The sequence below is a fragment of the Chroicocephalus ridibundus genome, chromosome 23 (assembly GCF_963924245.1).
Source record: "Chroicocephalus ridibundus chromosome 23, bChrRid1.1, whole genome shotgun sequence".
Taxonomy (NCBI): Eukaryota; Metazoa; Chordata; class Aves; order Charadriiformes; family Laridae; genus Chroicocephalus; species Chroicocephalus ridibundus.
The window spans coordinates 4,690,354-4,702,268 of record NC_086306.1 but is presented as its reverse complement, the minus strand read 5'-3'; the positions used below and the strand labels follow the sequence as shown (position 1 = coordinate 4,702,268).

The 11,915-nt window shown below is 67.4% G+C and overlaps 2 protein-coding genes across 3 annotated transcripts; one reads left to right on the top strand and one right to left on the bottom strand.

Moving 5' to 3' along the window:
- The first annotated feature begins 345 nt into the window (after positions 1–345).
- Positions 346–7,069, top strand: FHIP2B (FHF complex subunit HOOK interacting protein 2B). 2 transcript variants are annotated; one of them, XM_063358902.1, is made up of 17 exons: positions 346–501; positions 623–701; positions 1,772–1,941; positions 2,870–2,974; positions 3,114–3,236; positions 3,424–3,603; positions 3,686–3,882; positions 3,962–4,070; positions 4,153–4,229; positions 4,402–4,591; positions 4,693–4,862; positions 4,961–5,083; positions 5,168–5,258; positions 5,352–5,495; positions 5,900–6,040; positions 6,141–6,241; positions 6,370–7,069. In XM_063358902.1, the coding sequence occupies exons 1-17, from the start codon at positions 457–459 to the stop codon at positions 6,473–6,475; spliced, it is 2,151 nt and encodes a 716-aa protein (XP_063214972.1). In that variant the 5' UTR covers positions 346–456; the 3' UTR covers positions 6,476–7,069. The 2 variants fall into 2 exon arrangements, with proteins under 2 accessions (XP_063214972.1, XP_063214973.1); XM_063358903.1 differs by having other exon boundaries at positions 447–501; positions 1,719–1,941.
- Positions 7,070–7,216: 147 nt separating this feature from the next.
- NUDT18 (nudix hydrolase 18) lies at positions 7,217–11,482 on the bottom strand. The gene is made up of 4 exons (XM_063358826.1): positions 11,373–11,482; positions 9,126–9,298; positions 8,835–9,048; positions 7,217–8,002 (listed from the first exon to the last, which is right to left on the bottom strand). Exons 1-4 carry the CDS (start codon positions 11,455–11,457, stop codon positions 7,407–7,409), a joined length of 1,068 nt encoding a protein of 355 aa, XP_063214896.1. The 5' UTR covers positions 11,458–11,482; the 3' UTR covers positions 7,217–7,406.
- Between the last annotated feature and the right edge of the window lie 433 nt (positions 11,483–11,915).

Genomic DNA, 11,915 nt, shown 5'->3' with positions numbered 1-11,915 from the left:
CCCAGTTGGAGGTGTGGATGGGGGGGTTGTCCCCATCCCAGTGCGAGGTGTGGAAGGGGGGGGCTTTCCCCGTCCCGCTACACGGGGGTCCGTTCCCGCCCCAGGGCTGCCCCCCGAAGCCGTTTTAGGGCTAAGGGACCTTTCCAAACCCCCCCGCCACCAATACTCCTCCACTCCCCCCCCTCCCCCCCCCCCCCGCCACCTCCCCATCCTCCGTCCCTCCGCCCCCCAATCCATCCCCATCCCCACCCCCCCGCACTGCTCCCCAAACCCCTCCGGAGCCCGGAACCGGAGCGGAGCCTCCGGGGGAGTTACCGGGGCCGGTCCACGCCCCCCCCCCCGCCCCTCGCCCGCCTCCGGGCGGAGCCACCAGCGGAGCCGGGCCGCGCCGGGGCGCAGCGGAGCGCGGCGGGACCGGCACCGGGGGGTCGGCACCGGCACCGGGGGGTCTCAGCCATGCTGAGCCGGCTGGGAGCGCTGCTGCAGCAAGCGGTGGAGACGGTGAGCGGGGCCGGGGGGTGGGGTGGTGGGGGGGAGGCGGAATTGGCACGGCGGGTACCGGCACCGGGAGCCGGGGCGGGGGGCTTCCGTACCACCCTGACCCCGGCCCCGGTCTGTGCAGCGGGAGCCCAGCGTGGACCTGCTGGAAGCCTTCACCGAGCACTGGAAGGGCATCACCGGCTACTACCTGGAGGCCACGGGTGAGTGGTGTGGGGGGAGAGAGGGTCCCCGTAGCCTAGGATGGGGTCCCCGTAGTCTAGGATGGGGTCCCTGAGCCCTAGGACGGGGTCCCCATAGTCCAGGGTGAGGTCCCCGTGGTGCGGGAACAGGGTCCCTGTGCCCAGGGACGGGGTCCCCATGCCCTGGGAGAGGGTCCCTTTGCCCTAAAATAGGGTCCCGTGGCCTGAGAATAGGGTCCCTGCACCCATGGAGGGGGTCCCCGTGCCCTAAAAGAGGGTCCCGTGGCTTGGGAACGGGGTCCCTGTGCCCGAAAAGGGGGTCCTGTGCCCAGGGACGGGACCCCCATGCCCAGGGACGGGTCCCCATGCCCTGGCTTGGGACCCCGTGCAGCAGCAGGGCACCGTGCCCACCCTAGTGCTCCGCGGCTGATCCGACGTGCAGGGTTTTGACGTGGGACGCCCATTCCCGCAGCCCAGGAGGACTTATCCAACCGGGAGCTTGTCCCTGCCCAGCCCTGACCCCCCTGCACAGCGGTGGGGGTCAGCACGGTGCCGGGGTGAGGGCGGGTTGGGTGGGTGCGGATTCCCCTGGGAGCGATTGCAGGTTGGGGCACGTCCCTCCCCGGCTACGTGCTGTTTTCCGTGAGCGTTAAAAGCAGGGCCCGGAGAGCTTCAGCCTTTTTCCCCACCATTATCTCGGTCCTTCCCGCTTGGGCCCCACCATCCCCTTCCCCTCCTGGGGCCGTGCTGGAGGGTCTGTGGGGCTGGCAGCCCACCCCGTCCCGGGACGGCCGGCACCTCCAACCGTGGCTCTGTCCCCGGCGGGGATGGCCAGTGGCTTGCTAGGCCATGAGCGGAAGGAGCAGCCTCGAGTGCTGCTGGGACTCCATCATCACATTGCCATCTAGCGTCGTCCCCGCTCTCGGAGGATTCTGGGCCGGCGTGGCTCGGGGTGCCACTAGCCAGCACCCCACATTCGCCCCCCACCGCGGGGCGCTCCCCTCGCCCAGCTTTTTTTTTATTTTTTTTTTTTTGGAGGGGGACGACACACACAACGCACGCCGCAGCCCCCCCGATGCCTATGTCTGCAGATGAGAGCGTCCCCGCCAGACAGACGGACATCCCCTGGCGCCTCAAGCAGATGCTGGACATCCTGGTGTACGAGGAGAAGCAGCGCCCGGCGGGGGAGGCCGGGCCGTGTCTCGAATACCTGCTGCAGCACAAGGTCCTGGAGACGCTGGGCACGCTGGGCAAGGCGGAGGTGGGTGCACAAGCACCGGGAACACCGCTTTTTTGGGGGGGGGACGGACAGACAGACCCCCTCGGTCCGGCATCCGCAGCCTTTTCCAGCTGCTTTGTGCGGCGCTGCTCAGTAATTTTTAATTTTGAAGCTTTTCTAGCTGGGCAATGGCTGTTTGTGGAGGGCGAGATGCTCGCGGTGCTTGGTTTTGTGGTGTTTTGTGGGTTTTTTTTTGGGGGGGGGGGGGATTGCTGGGTGTAAAATGCCCGTTGGGATCCTCGCTGCTGCTCCTCCCGATGGCTCTCGTCCCCCCATCACGTCCCTGGTTGTCACACCTTGCTGCTGGGGTTCGCGGGGCAAGGGTTTTTGTTTTTTTTTTTTTTTATTTTAAACACCCTCTCAAAGTAAATATTGCCCAAATACGAGGGCTCTCGCTGTTCCTTTCTTGCTAATAATAACGAGGCGCCCTATAAATAGCCTTTTGCTCAAACAGAAGCAAACGCTGGCGCAACGTGGGCTTCGGAAACACGCGCTGGCCCTTCCGTGGCCGTGAGGATTTGGGTTTTTTGGGTGTTTTTTTTTTGTTTGTTTTTTTTTCTTTTAACTCCCCCTCGCTGGCGTTGTAGCAGTGGGAAAGGGGAAATAATCCCCCATGGCTGTTTGTTTTTCTCTCTGCGAGAGAGATCAATTCCGAGAACTGAGTTCAGTCCCCAATTGCTGAGGGAGAGGAGCCCGGGGCAGTGGGACGTCCTCGGGGGGGGGGTGTGTGTGTGTCTATTTGCATCATTTTGGGGGTGCAGACCCGGGGTGTCTGCTGAGGGTGTTCTTGCAAACCACCCATGCTGATTTTTAGGTGACCCGGCAGGCGATTTGGGGTAATTACAGGGTGACGAGGTACGCGGGCAGGTAACCGGGCGCTGGCTGATGCCTCTCCCCGTCTCCCTCCCAGTACCCCCCCGGGATGAGGCAGCAGGTCCTCCTCTTCTTCAGCCGGGTGCTGGGACAGATGCAGCACCCGCTCCTGCACTACCTCAACGTCCACAGGCCGGTGCAGGTGAGTCGGGAGGTCCCCGCGGCGGTGACACCGGCGCTACCGCCGGCGATGCCACGCGCTGGGGGGGGCCGGCCGCATCCCTTTGCCAAACGGCTGCCGGGAAGCGATGCCCAAGCATCCCGCTCCCTGCCCCTGCCAGAAGCTGCTCCAGCTCAGCGGCGACCGCCTGGGCTCCGGCACGGAGAAGGAGGAGGTGCAGTTCGCAGCCGTCCTCTGCACGAAAATCAAGCAGGATCCCAGCCTGCTGGCGTACATCCTGGAGGTGAGCAGCCCCCCCGGGCAAGCCCGGTGCCGGTGGGACACCTATAGGGCTCATCTATGGGGTTCGGCTCGTTTAATCGAGCTTTTCTTTCACGTGCTTTGCAGCGGGGCTGGAGCTGCAAAGCTCCTCGGGGTGAGTGGGAGGAAGGTGGTGGCTACGATGCTTTGCTGCTCCTCTTCCTCTCCAGGGCAAGAGCATCCTGAATGGGAGGAGAGCCCAGGAGCTGCCGGCCAGCCCCGTGGAAGAGGGTGCGGAGCATCCCCCGGGTACCACCGCCGCCGCCGCCAGCAGCCCCCCGGCCGAGGTGTCCCCTCCACGGAGGGACAGCAACCTCGTCACATCCTTGGTGGGGCTGTGCAAGAGCCAGGTAGGGGGAAAGGGCTGGCAAAGAGGGGGCGGCGGATGCCACCGGTTGCGTGACCTCCTCCTCCTCCTCCTCTTCCTCGCAGAAGAGCAGGGTCGCGCTGAAGGCTCAGGAAAACCTGCTCTCGCTCGTCGGGCTCGCCCAGGAGGCGGCCGCTGCCTGCCTGGTGCGGAGCAGCGCCCTGTGCCAGCTGCTGACGGAGCATCTCTGTGACCTCTACAGCGCCGTGCCCCCCGGCACCGACCCCTCCGACGTCCTCGCCCTGGAGAGGGCCAGCTGGAGGTACGGTGGGCACCGGGCAGGGTGGTCCCTGGGCACCGCCAAGGCTTCGCTGCAGCCCCACGTCCTCTACTCCACGCAGGTCGCAGGGGGATGCTGCCGGCGGCGGGGTTTTCCCAGGGAAGGAGAGCCTGGCTGCCTTCTTTGCCTGGCTGGACTACCTCGATGAGCTGGTGATGGGCGCCCACCCGGTAAGGAGCACCCGGCCGGCCTTTGCAGAGCACGGGCACCCCCGCACCCACCCCACGGCTCAGCCTGTGCCGTCACCCGCAGGTCGTGGCAGATGCCATCACCGAGGCCATGGAGGAGAAGTTTTTCCAGGGCATCCTGCAGCCGCAGCTCCTGGAGATGTGAGTGTCTGAGGCGCGGGACGGCAGCTGGGGGGGAGTTTCTCTATCAAGGACCCTCTTGGAGGCCAGAAATGCGGGGTGCCCCTTGCCTGCACCTCCTTTTTCCCCCGCTGTGAGATGCCGTGATGCTCTCAGGACCCCCCCTCGCAGCATCCCACCCTGTCCCCGGCAGGTCTGAGTTTGCCGTCCTCGGCGTCACGGCCATGCTGACGGGCACGGTGCGGCAGCTCCGCGCGCCCCCCCTGCTCCACCGCCTCGTCCTATTCCTGCTGGGGCCGGACCGGCACCCCGAGACCCCGGGGGACGCCCCCCACCCTCTGCGCACCCACCTCATCGACCGCTGCAACCACCTCTCCGACGAGGTGAGCCCCATCCTTGCCGGGGGGACAACAGGGGACATAGGTGATGCTGGGGGGCAGCGGCGGGGGTCTCACACCCCCCCTCCGCCCCCGCCGTGCCGCAGATCAGCCTGGCCAGCCTGCGGCTCTTCGAGGAGCTCCTGCGGAAACCCCACGAGCACGTGGTGCGCAACCTGGCGCTGAGGAACCTGGAGATGAGGGGCTACCTGCAGCGCGGCCCCCCCATACCCGACGAGCGCGGCCCCTCCGAGCCGGACCCTGATGAGGATGGGCTGTGAGCAAGGGGGGAACCGGGGCAAGGCGAGGCCGGGGTGGGGGGCAGCCCCCCCCCCGGTGTCCACCCAGCTTGATGCTCCTCTACCGGCCCCGCAGGGACCTGGAGGAGGATCCCTATTTCACCGATGGATTCCCGGATGCCGGATTTAGGATGACGAAAAAGCGTCTGCCGGGATCGGCCCCGTCGGCGAAGGGGCAAGTGAGCGAGGTGGTCAGCAGGTAGGGATTCGTGATGGGGGGGCCGCTCCGGCATGGGTCGGGGGGGCTGTATCCCCCTCCCCATCCCTCTCCCCTCTCTTCCAGCTTCCTCTGCCTGGTCCCCGAGGATGCGAAGACCTCGTCCTGCATGGAGGAAGGTGGCTACGACACCTACGTGCACGATGCCCTGGGCATGGTGAGTAGCTGGAGGGCGGGGGGGTGTCCCCATCCCCGGTGGTGCCAGCCCCCGCTCTGGCTCTCACCCACCATCACCCTCCTGTCCCGGCAGGTCCAGGCGTGCCGTGCCAACGCAGCCCCGTGGGGGTGGCCCCCGGCCCCCCGGCCCCTCGACACCTGCCATCCCGAAGTGACATTTTACGAGGGCCATTTCCTCAAGGTGCTGTTTGACCGGATGACCCGGATCCTGGACCAGGTACGGGGAGAAGAGGGGGGGGGGGGCAGGGACGTACCTGGGTCCCCACCCTCCTCTGCCCTTCACCTTGCCACAGCCTGGCGGGGGGCTTTTTCGGGCTCTCCGGGCTGGCACAGCCTTTGTCCCGGCTGGGTGGGGGGGGGGGGTTGGTGTTTGAATAGAGGATGCTTTGGCTTCCCATGGCTATTGCCAGCCCTATGACCCCCGAGGACCCCCCGGCGGAGGGTGGCAGCCCTCCTTTCCAGGCTCTGGGACCCCCATAGTGGGGACAAAGCAGCCAAGAGCGTCGCTGGCACTGAGCTCCCGTTGGTGGGGACAGGCTCGGGTCCCTGCTGGGGGATGCTGGGGAGGGGGGAGAGTGACCGTGTCAGCTCCCACTGAGCATCCCCCCGCTGCCACCCCAGCCCTACAGCCTGAACCTGCAGGTGACATCGGTGCTGTCCCGCCTGGCCGCCTTCCCCCATCCCCACCTCCACGAGTACCTGCTGGACCCCTACCTCACCCTGGCGCCCGGCTGCCGCTCGCTCTTCTCCGTCCTTGTCAGGGTAATGTCACCCGCCGGGGTGGGAGGGGGACGGGGACACCCCCTTGGAAACGGCGCCTGATTCTTTCCCCCCACCCCCCCACCCCCCCAACCCCGTGCAGGTGATCGGGGACCTGATGCAGCGGCTCCAGCGTGTGCCCCATTTCAGGGCAAAACTGCTCCTGGTGCGCCAGCAGCTCATGGGGATGGTGCCTGGAGAGCAGTAAGTGCTGGCGGGGCAGGGGGGGGGACAACACCACACAGGATGGGGGCAATGCATGCACTTTGAGGGGGGGGCGTATGCCACGGAACCCCCCCCCCCAGCCTTCGCCATTGCTCATCTCCCCCCAGGATGGACCACACGATGCTCTTCAAGGGGGTGGTGGTGCTGGAGGAGTTCTGCAAGGAGCTGGCTGCCATCGCCCTGGTCAAGGGACCACCGGAGGGACCCCCCTGAGCTTCAGCCCGCCCCCGCCCCCACCGAGCACCCCCTCTTCATCCGGGCTGCGGTGGCCACCGGGAATGGCCCAATCCATGTGCCGGTAGCCTCCGGTGGCCCTGCCTCGGACCAGCACGTCGCATGGCGGTGGCACCCCGGGAAGGACACCGTCCTCGCAGCGCCCGGTGAGGAGGAAGAGGAGGCACAGCGACCTTCGCCACCGCCTCGGCCATCCCGGAGGTGATGCCACCCCCCCGCCCCCCGCCCAGTGCGGGATGCGACCCCTCGGGGTGGTGGGTTCCCGCTCCCCCCACCCCACGGCAGAGCTGCCCCCACCAACCTCAAGCAGGGGGGGGGTATTTTTTGGCAATAATCGGCCCCATGGGCACGGTGCTGTCCCCTGCCCCCCCGAGGCAATGCCACCCCCTCGGCTGCAAGAACTCAATCGTCTCCCCCCCCCCCGGCGCTGAGGGTGTGTGTGGGGGTGTGGGTGTGTGTGTGTGTGTGTGTGTGTCCTGCCTGGCGGGGACGGTGCACCCCCAACCCCGCAGAGCCGGGCACCGCGTCCCCTGGGTGATGGGACTTCGCTGCAATAAAGCCGTGAGCTCAGCACCCCGCGCTGTGCCATCTATACCGCACCCGTGTCCCCCCCCGCTTCCCAAACATCCCCAAAACCGGGCTCCCCCGCTCCCCCACCCCGACTGTAACCGCAGCCAGGTGGATGCAAGAAGCAGCAGCCGGGTTTATTTCTGCTCTGGCCGGTTCTGGGTCCCCGTTTCTCCCCCGGGGACCAGGACACGGCACCGTGCCCTGCCCCAAAACATCCCCCCCCAGCCATGGGGGGCCGCATCCCGGGGCTCACACCTTGGGCACTGCAACCCCATGTCCCGGTCGGACCCCCCCCCCCCTCCCCCCGCCTCCACATGCCCAAAGCTGGGCTAGCTGGCCACTAGCTGCGGACGGGCACGGTGGCCGCATCCCGGAGCCGCTGCAGGATGCGGCCCCTCAGGCTCTCCTCCTCCACCCGCCACCAGCGGAAAGCGGGGCTGTGGGGCTCGGGGGGGGCGGCCCCGGGGCTGCTGGGCGGGATGCTCAGCAGCACGTTGAAGCAGACGCCGTCGCCCCCCCCAGCACCCCCAGCCCGGTGCTGCAGCCCCAGCAGCCCTAGGGGTCCCGGGTGGGGGTCCGGGGGCAGGCAGTCCCGCAGCAGCCGCAGCACGGGCAGGCGGAGACCCCCCCGCAGCTCGGCCGGGGACGTGCCACAAGCCACCACGGGCAGGTGGGGGGTCCCAGCCGTGCCCAGCAGCACCCAAAGGTCCCCAGCGTCGTTGGTGAAGGCCAGCAGGAGCCGTAAGCAGACCAGGGCGCAGGGCAGCTCCTGCGGCAGCGTGGGGGGGTGCGGGGGGCTGCGGCGGTAGCGGGCGGCGAGGTCCAGCAAGGGCAGGATGTCCAGGGCTCGCAGAGGCAGGGCACAGGGGTCCCCAGGCCACCACGTCGCTTGCAGGGACTCGGCGTCAGCCTCCTCCAGGGTCTTCAGGGTCCCGCCTGTGGGCAGAGAGACAGCGATGCCCCATCACAGGGGTGGCAGGGGACAGCAGGACCCCAGCGCTGGGCTGGCAGGGGTTGCCAGTGGCCGGTCATGGGGCTGGTGGGGGCACCGAGATCCCATAACTTGGCTGATAAGGGACACTGATACCCCAGCACAGGGCTTGTGGGGGGATGCCAGTACCGGTGGTGCTGGCAGGGGACAGCGATGCTCTGGCACAAAGCTGGCAGGGGACACTGATGCCCATCATGGGGCTGGCAGGGGATGCTGATGCCCTGGCACAGGGCTGTCATGGGACAACGATGCCCTGGCACAGGGCTGGCTGAGGATGCTGATGCCCATTATTAGGCTGATCGGGGATGCCAATGCCCTGGCACAAAGGTGGCAGGGGACACCGATGCCCAAGCACAGGGCTGGCTGAGGATGCCAAAGCCCATCGTAGGGCTTATAGGGGACACCAGTGTCCTGGCACAGGGCTGGCAAGGGTCAATGACGCCCTGGCACAGGGCTGGCTGGGGATGCTGATGTCCATTATTGGGCTGGCTGGCGATGCCGATGCCCATCCTGGGGCTGGCAGGGGACACCGATGCCTGAGCACAGGGCTGACTGGGGAGGCCAAAGCCCATCGTAGGGCTTGCAGGGGACACTAATGACCCGGCACAGGGCTGGCAAGGGACAATGATGCCCTGGCACAGGGCTGGCAGGAGATGCCAATGTCCTTCCTCGGGCTGGCAGGGGACACCGATGCCCATCCCGGGGCTGGCTGGGGATGCTCCAGGTGAGCCGCATCCTTCCCACGCCTTCAGAACACCAAAGGGCAGAGGCACGCACCGGTGGGGCGCGCGAGGAAGGCGAAGCGGATCCACGCCGGCCCCCTCTCCTCCAGCGCCAGCAAAGTGAGGGCTTCGCACTCCAACCCCGTCTCCTCCTTCACCTCCCTCCGCATGGCGGCCACGATGCTCTCGCCGGGCTCCATCCTGCCGGCCGGCAGGTACCACTTCCCCCGGCACTCGGGCTTGGCCTCCTGCACCAGCAGCACCCCGTCCTGCGGGGACGGAGAGGGGGCCGGGTGGGCACCGGTGGAGTCTGGGGGGGAGGGGGTCCCGCGGGGGGCTGCCTCACCTCCTCGTTGAAGAGCACGGCCAGGACCACGTAGCAGGCGTTCTTCCCCAGGCGGATGGGGCCGGTGGGTGGTGGTGGGCCCTCGAAGGTCCCCCCCACATCCCAGCCGCTGCCACCCAGCACCGCATCCAGCTCCGGGGTCGGAGCCTCCCCCATGGGACCCCGCTGGCTGGCTGGGGATGGTGGGGGGGGAGCAGAGCCCTCAGGCACCCACTCAGGGGGTAGCGGGGTGTTGGGGTGGGGAGGGGACCCCCCAGACGTGCAGGCGGGGGGAGAGGGAGCCCCGGCGCTGGCTGGGCTGGAGGGGGCGGTGAGGGAGGGGGTCTGGCGATTGCGGGGGGCACGGGGAGGTGCAATGCGGGAAGGGGTCCCCCAGCGTCTGTGGGGGGGCGGAGGGGAAGGGTTTGCTGGACTGGGGGAGGTGGAGGGGGGTGTAATAGGGGAAGGGTCTGCTGGGCCGGGGGGGGACGTAGCAGGGGAAGAGCTCGGTGGCTTTTGCGATGCAGGGAGGGGTGCAGAAGGGAAAGGGTCTGCTGGACTGGGGGACACCCAGGGGGGCGCAGGAGGGGAAGGGCTGGCTGGACTGCAGCGCGTAGGAAGGGAAATAATAAGGGAAGGGGTCGCTAGGCTTGGGGAGGCCGGGGGGGCTGCGGTAGTGGAGAGGCTTGCTGGACTGGGGGAGGCATGGGGGGGCACAGTAGGGGAAGGGCTGGCTGGACTGCAGGGTGTAGAGGGGGCTGTAGGGAAAGAGGTCGCTGGATTTGGGGATGCAGGGGGGGCTGCGGTAGGGGAAGGGCTGGCTGGACTGGAGGACGCAGGGGAAGCTGAAGTAAGTGAAGGGTTTGCTGGACTGGAGGAGGGAGGGGGGAAAGGGTTTGCTGGACTGGGGGACGCTGGGGGGGAAGGGGCGGCTAGACTGGGGGATGCTGGGGGAGAAGGGCCTGCTGGACTGGGGGATGCCCGGGGTGGGGTAGGAGAAGGGCTGCGGGGGGGTGCAGGGGTCCCACGGGCAGGGGTCGGCAGGCTGAGGGGGCCAGGGGGTGCTGGACTGCAGGGCGCTATAGGGGAAGGGCTGGTCGGAGTATGGGGTGCATAGGGGGAAAGGCGGGGGGGAGCGGGGGGTGCAGGGGGGCGAGCTGGGCTGCAGGGTGCTGGGCTGCGGGGGGCGGCGGGGGGCTGTGGGGGGCAGAGGAGAGCTTGGTGGCACCCAGGGGAGGTGCGCTGGGGCGAGGGGTTGCGGGGTGCGGCGGGGAAAGGGTTTGGGGTGCAGTAAGGGAGGGGTTGGGGGGGGCTGCAAGGTGGGATAAGGGAAGGGTTGGGGTACGGGTTGCAATAAGGGGGGCGTTGGGGGGCTTCAGCGTGCAGTTAGGGAAGGGTTGGGGTGTGCAGGGGGAGGGTTTGGGGTGCAGGGGGCAATAAAGGAAGGGTTGGGGTTTGCAGGGTGCAGTGGGGAAGGGTTTGGGGAGCTTCAGAGTGCAATGGGGAAGGGTTTGGGGGGCTTTAGGGTGCAACGGGGAAGGATTTGGGGGGCTTCAGGGTGCAATGGGGAGGAGTTTGTGGGGCTTCAGGGTGCACTGGGGAAGGGTTTGGGGTTTGCAGAGTGCAATGGGGAAGGGTTTGGGGGGCTTCAGGGTGCAACAAGGGAAAGGTTTGGGGTACAGGGTGCAATAAGGGAGGGGTCTGGGGGACTTCGGGGTGCAATGGGGAGCGGTTTGGGGGGTGTGGGGTGCAGTAAGAGGACTGGGGTGCTGCAGGGTGCAGCGGGGAAGGGTCTGGGGGTTGCGGGGTGCAATGGGGAAGGGTCTGGGGTTTACAGGGTACAATGGGGAAGGGTCTGGGGGGCTTCAGGGTGCAATGGGGAAGGATTGGGGTGCGGGGTCCAATAGGGATGGATTGGGGGGGGGCTTCAGGGTGCAATTAGGGGAGGGTTGGGGCTCGCAGGGTGCAATAGGGGAAGGGCTGGGGCGCTGCAGAGTGCAGTGGGGAGGGGTCTGGGGGTGCAACGGTGGGGGGGTGCGGGGTGCAGCGGGGAAGCGTTTTGGGGTGCAGTAAGGGAAGGATTTTGGCAGGGGGTGCAATAAGGGGGGGGTGCAAGGGGCAATGGGGGGGAGGGGGTCTGGGGGTGCAGTTTGGGGGGAATGGGGGGGTCCGGGGGTCCCGGAGCGCGGGAGGGCGCAGCGAAGGGGGCTCCGGGCGCCCGCCGCGCCCCCCCCCCCCCCCCCCCCGCGCATGCGCCGGGGAACTCACCGCGTCCCGAAGGCTCCGCCGCACCGCCCCCGCCCACCGCGCTCGCCGCCCATTGGCCGCCCCGCGGGCACAGCGCGCTTCCCATTGGTCAATCCCGCCGCCACTTCCCCGCCCGGCTGATGGGCGGGGCTTGGCCTTAAAGGGGCCGGGAGGGGCGTGGAAAGGGTCGTGGTGGGGGGGTGGGAATTGGGCGGTGCTAATTGCGTGGTGCTAATTGCGTGGTGCCGATTGGATGGTGCCCGTTGCACGGTGCCCATTGCATGGCGCTCGTTGAATTGAGCCCGTTGCATGGTGCCCATTCCGTTGTGCTAATTGCACTGTGCTAATTGCATGGTGCCCATTGCACGGTGGTAATTGCACGGTGGTAATTGCATGGAGCCCACTGCAAGGTGCCCATTGCATGGTGATAATTGCACAGTGCTAATTGCATGGAGCCCATTGCATGGAGCCCATTGCATGGTGCCCATTGCATGGTGATAATTGCACAGTGCTAATTGCACGGTGCTAATTGCATGGAGCCCACTGCACGGTTCAAATTGCACG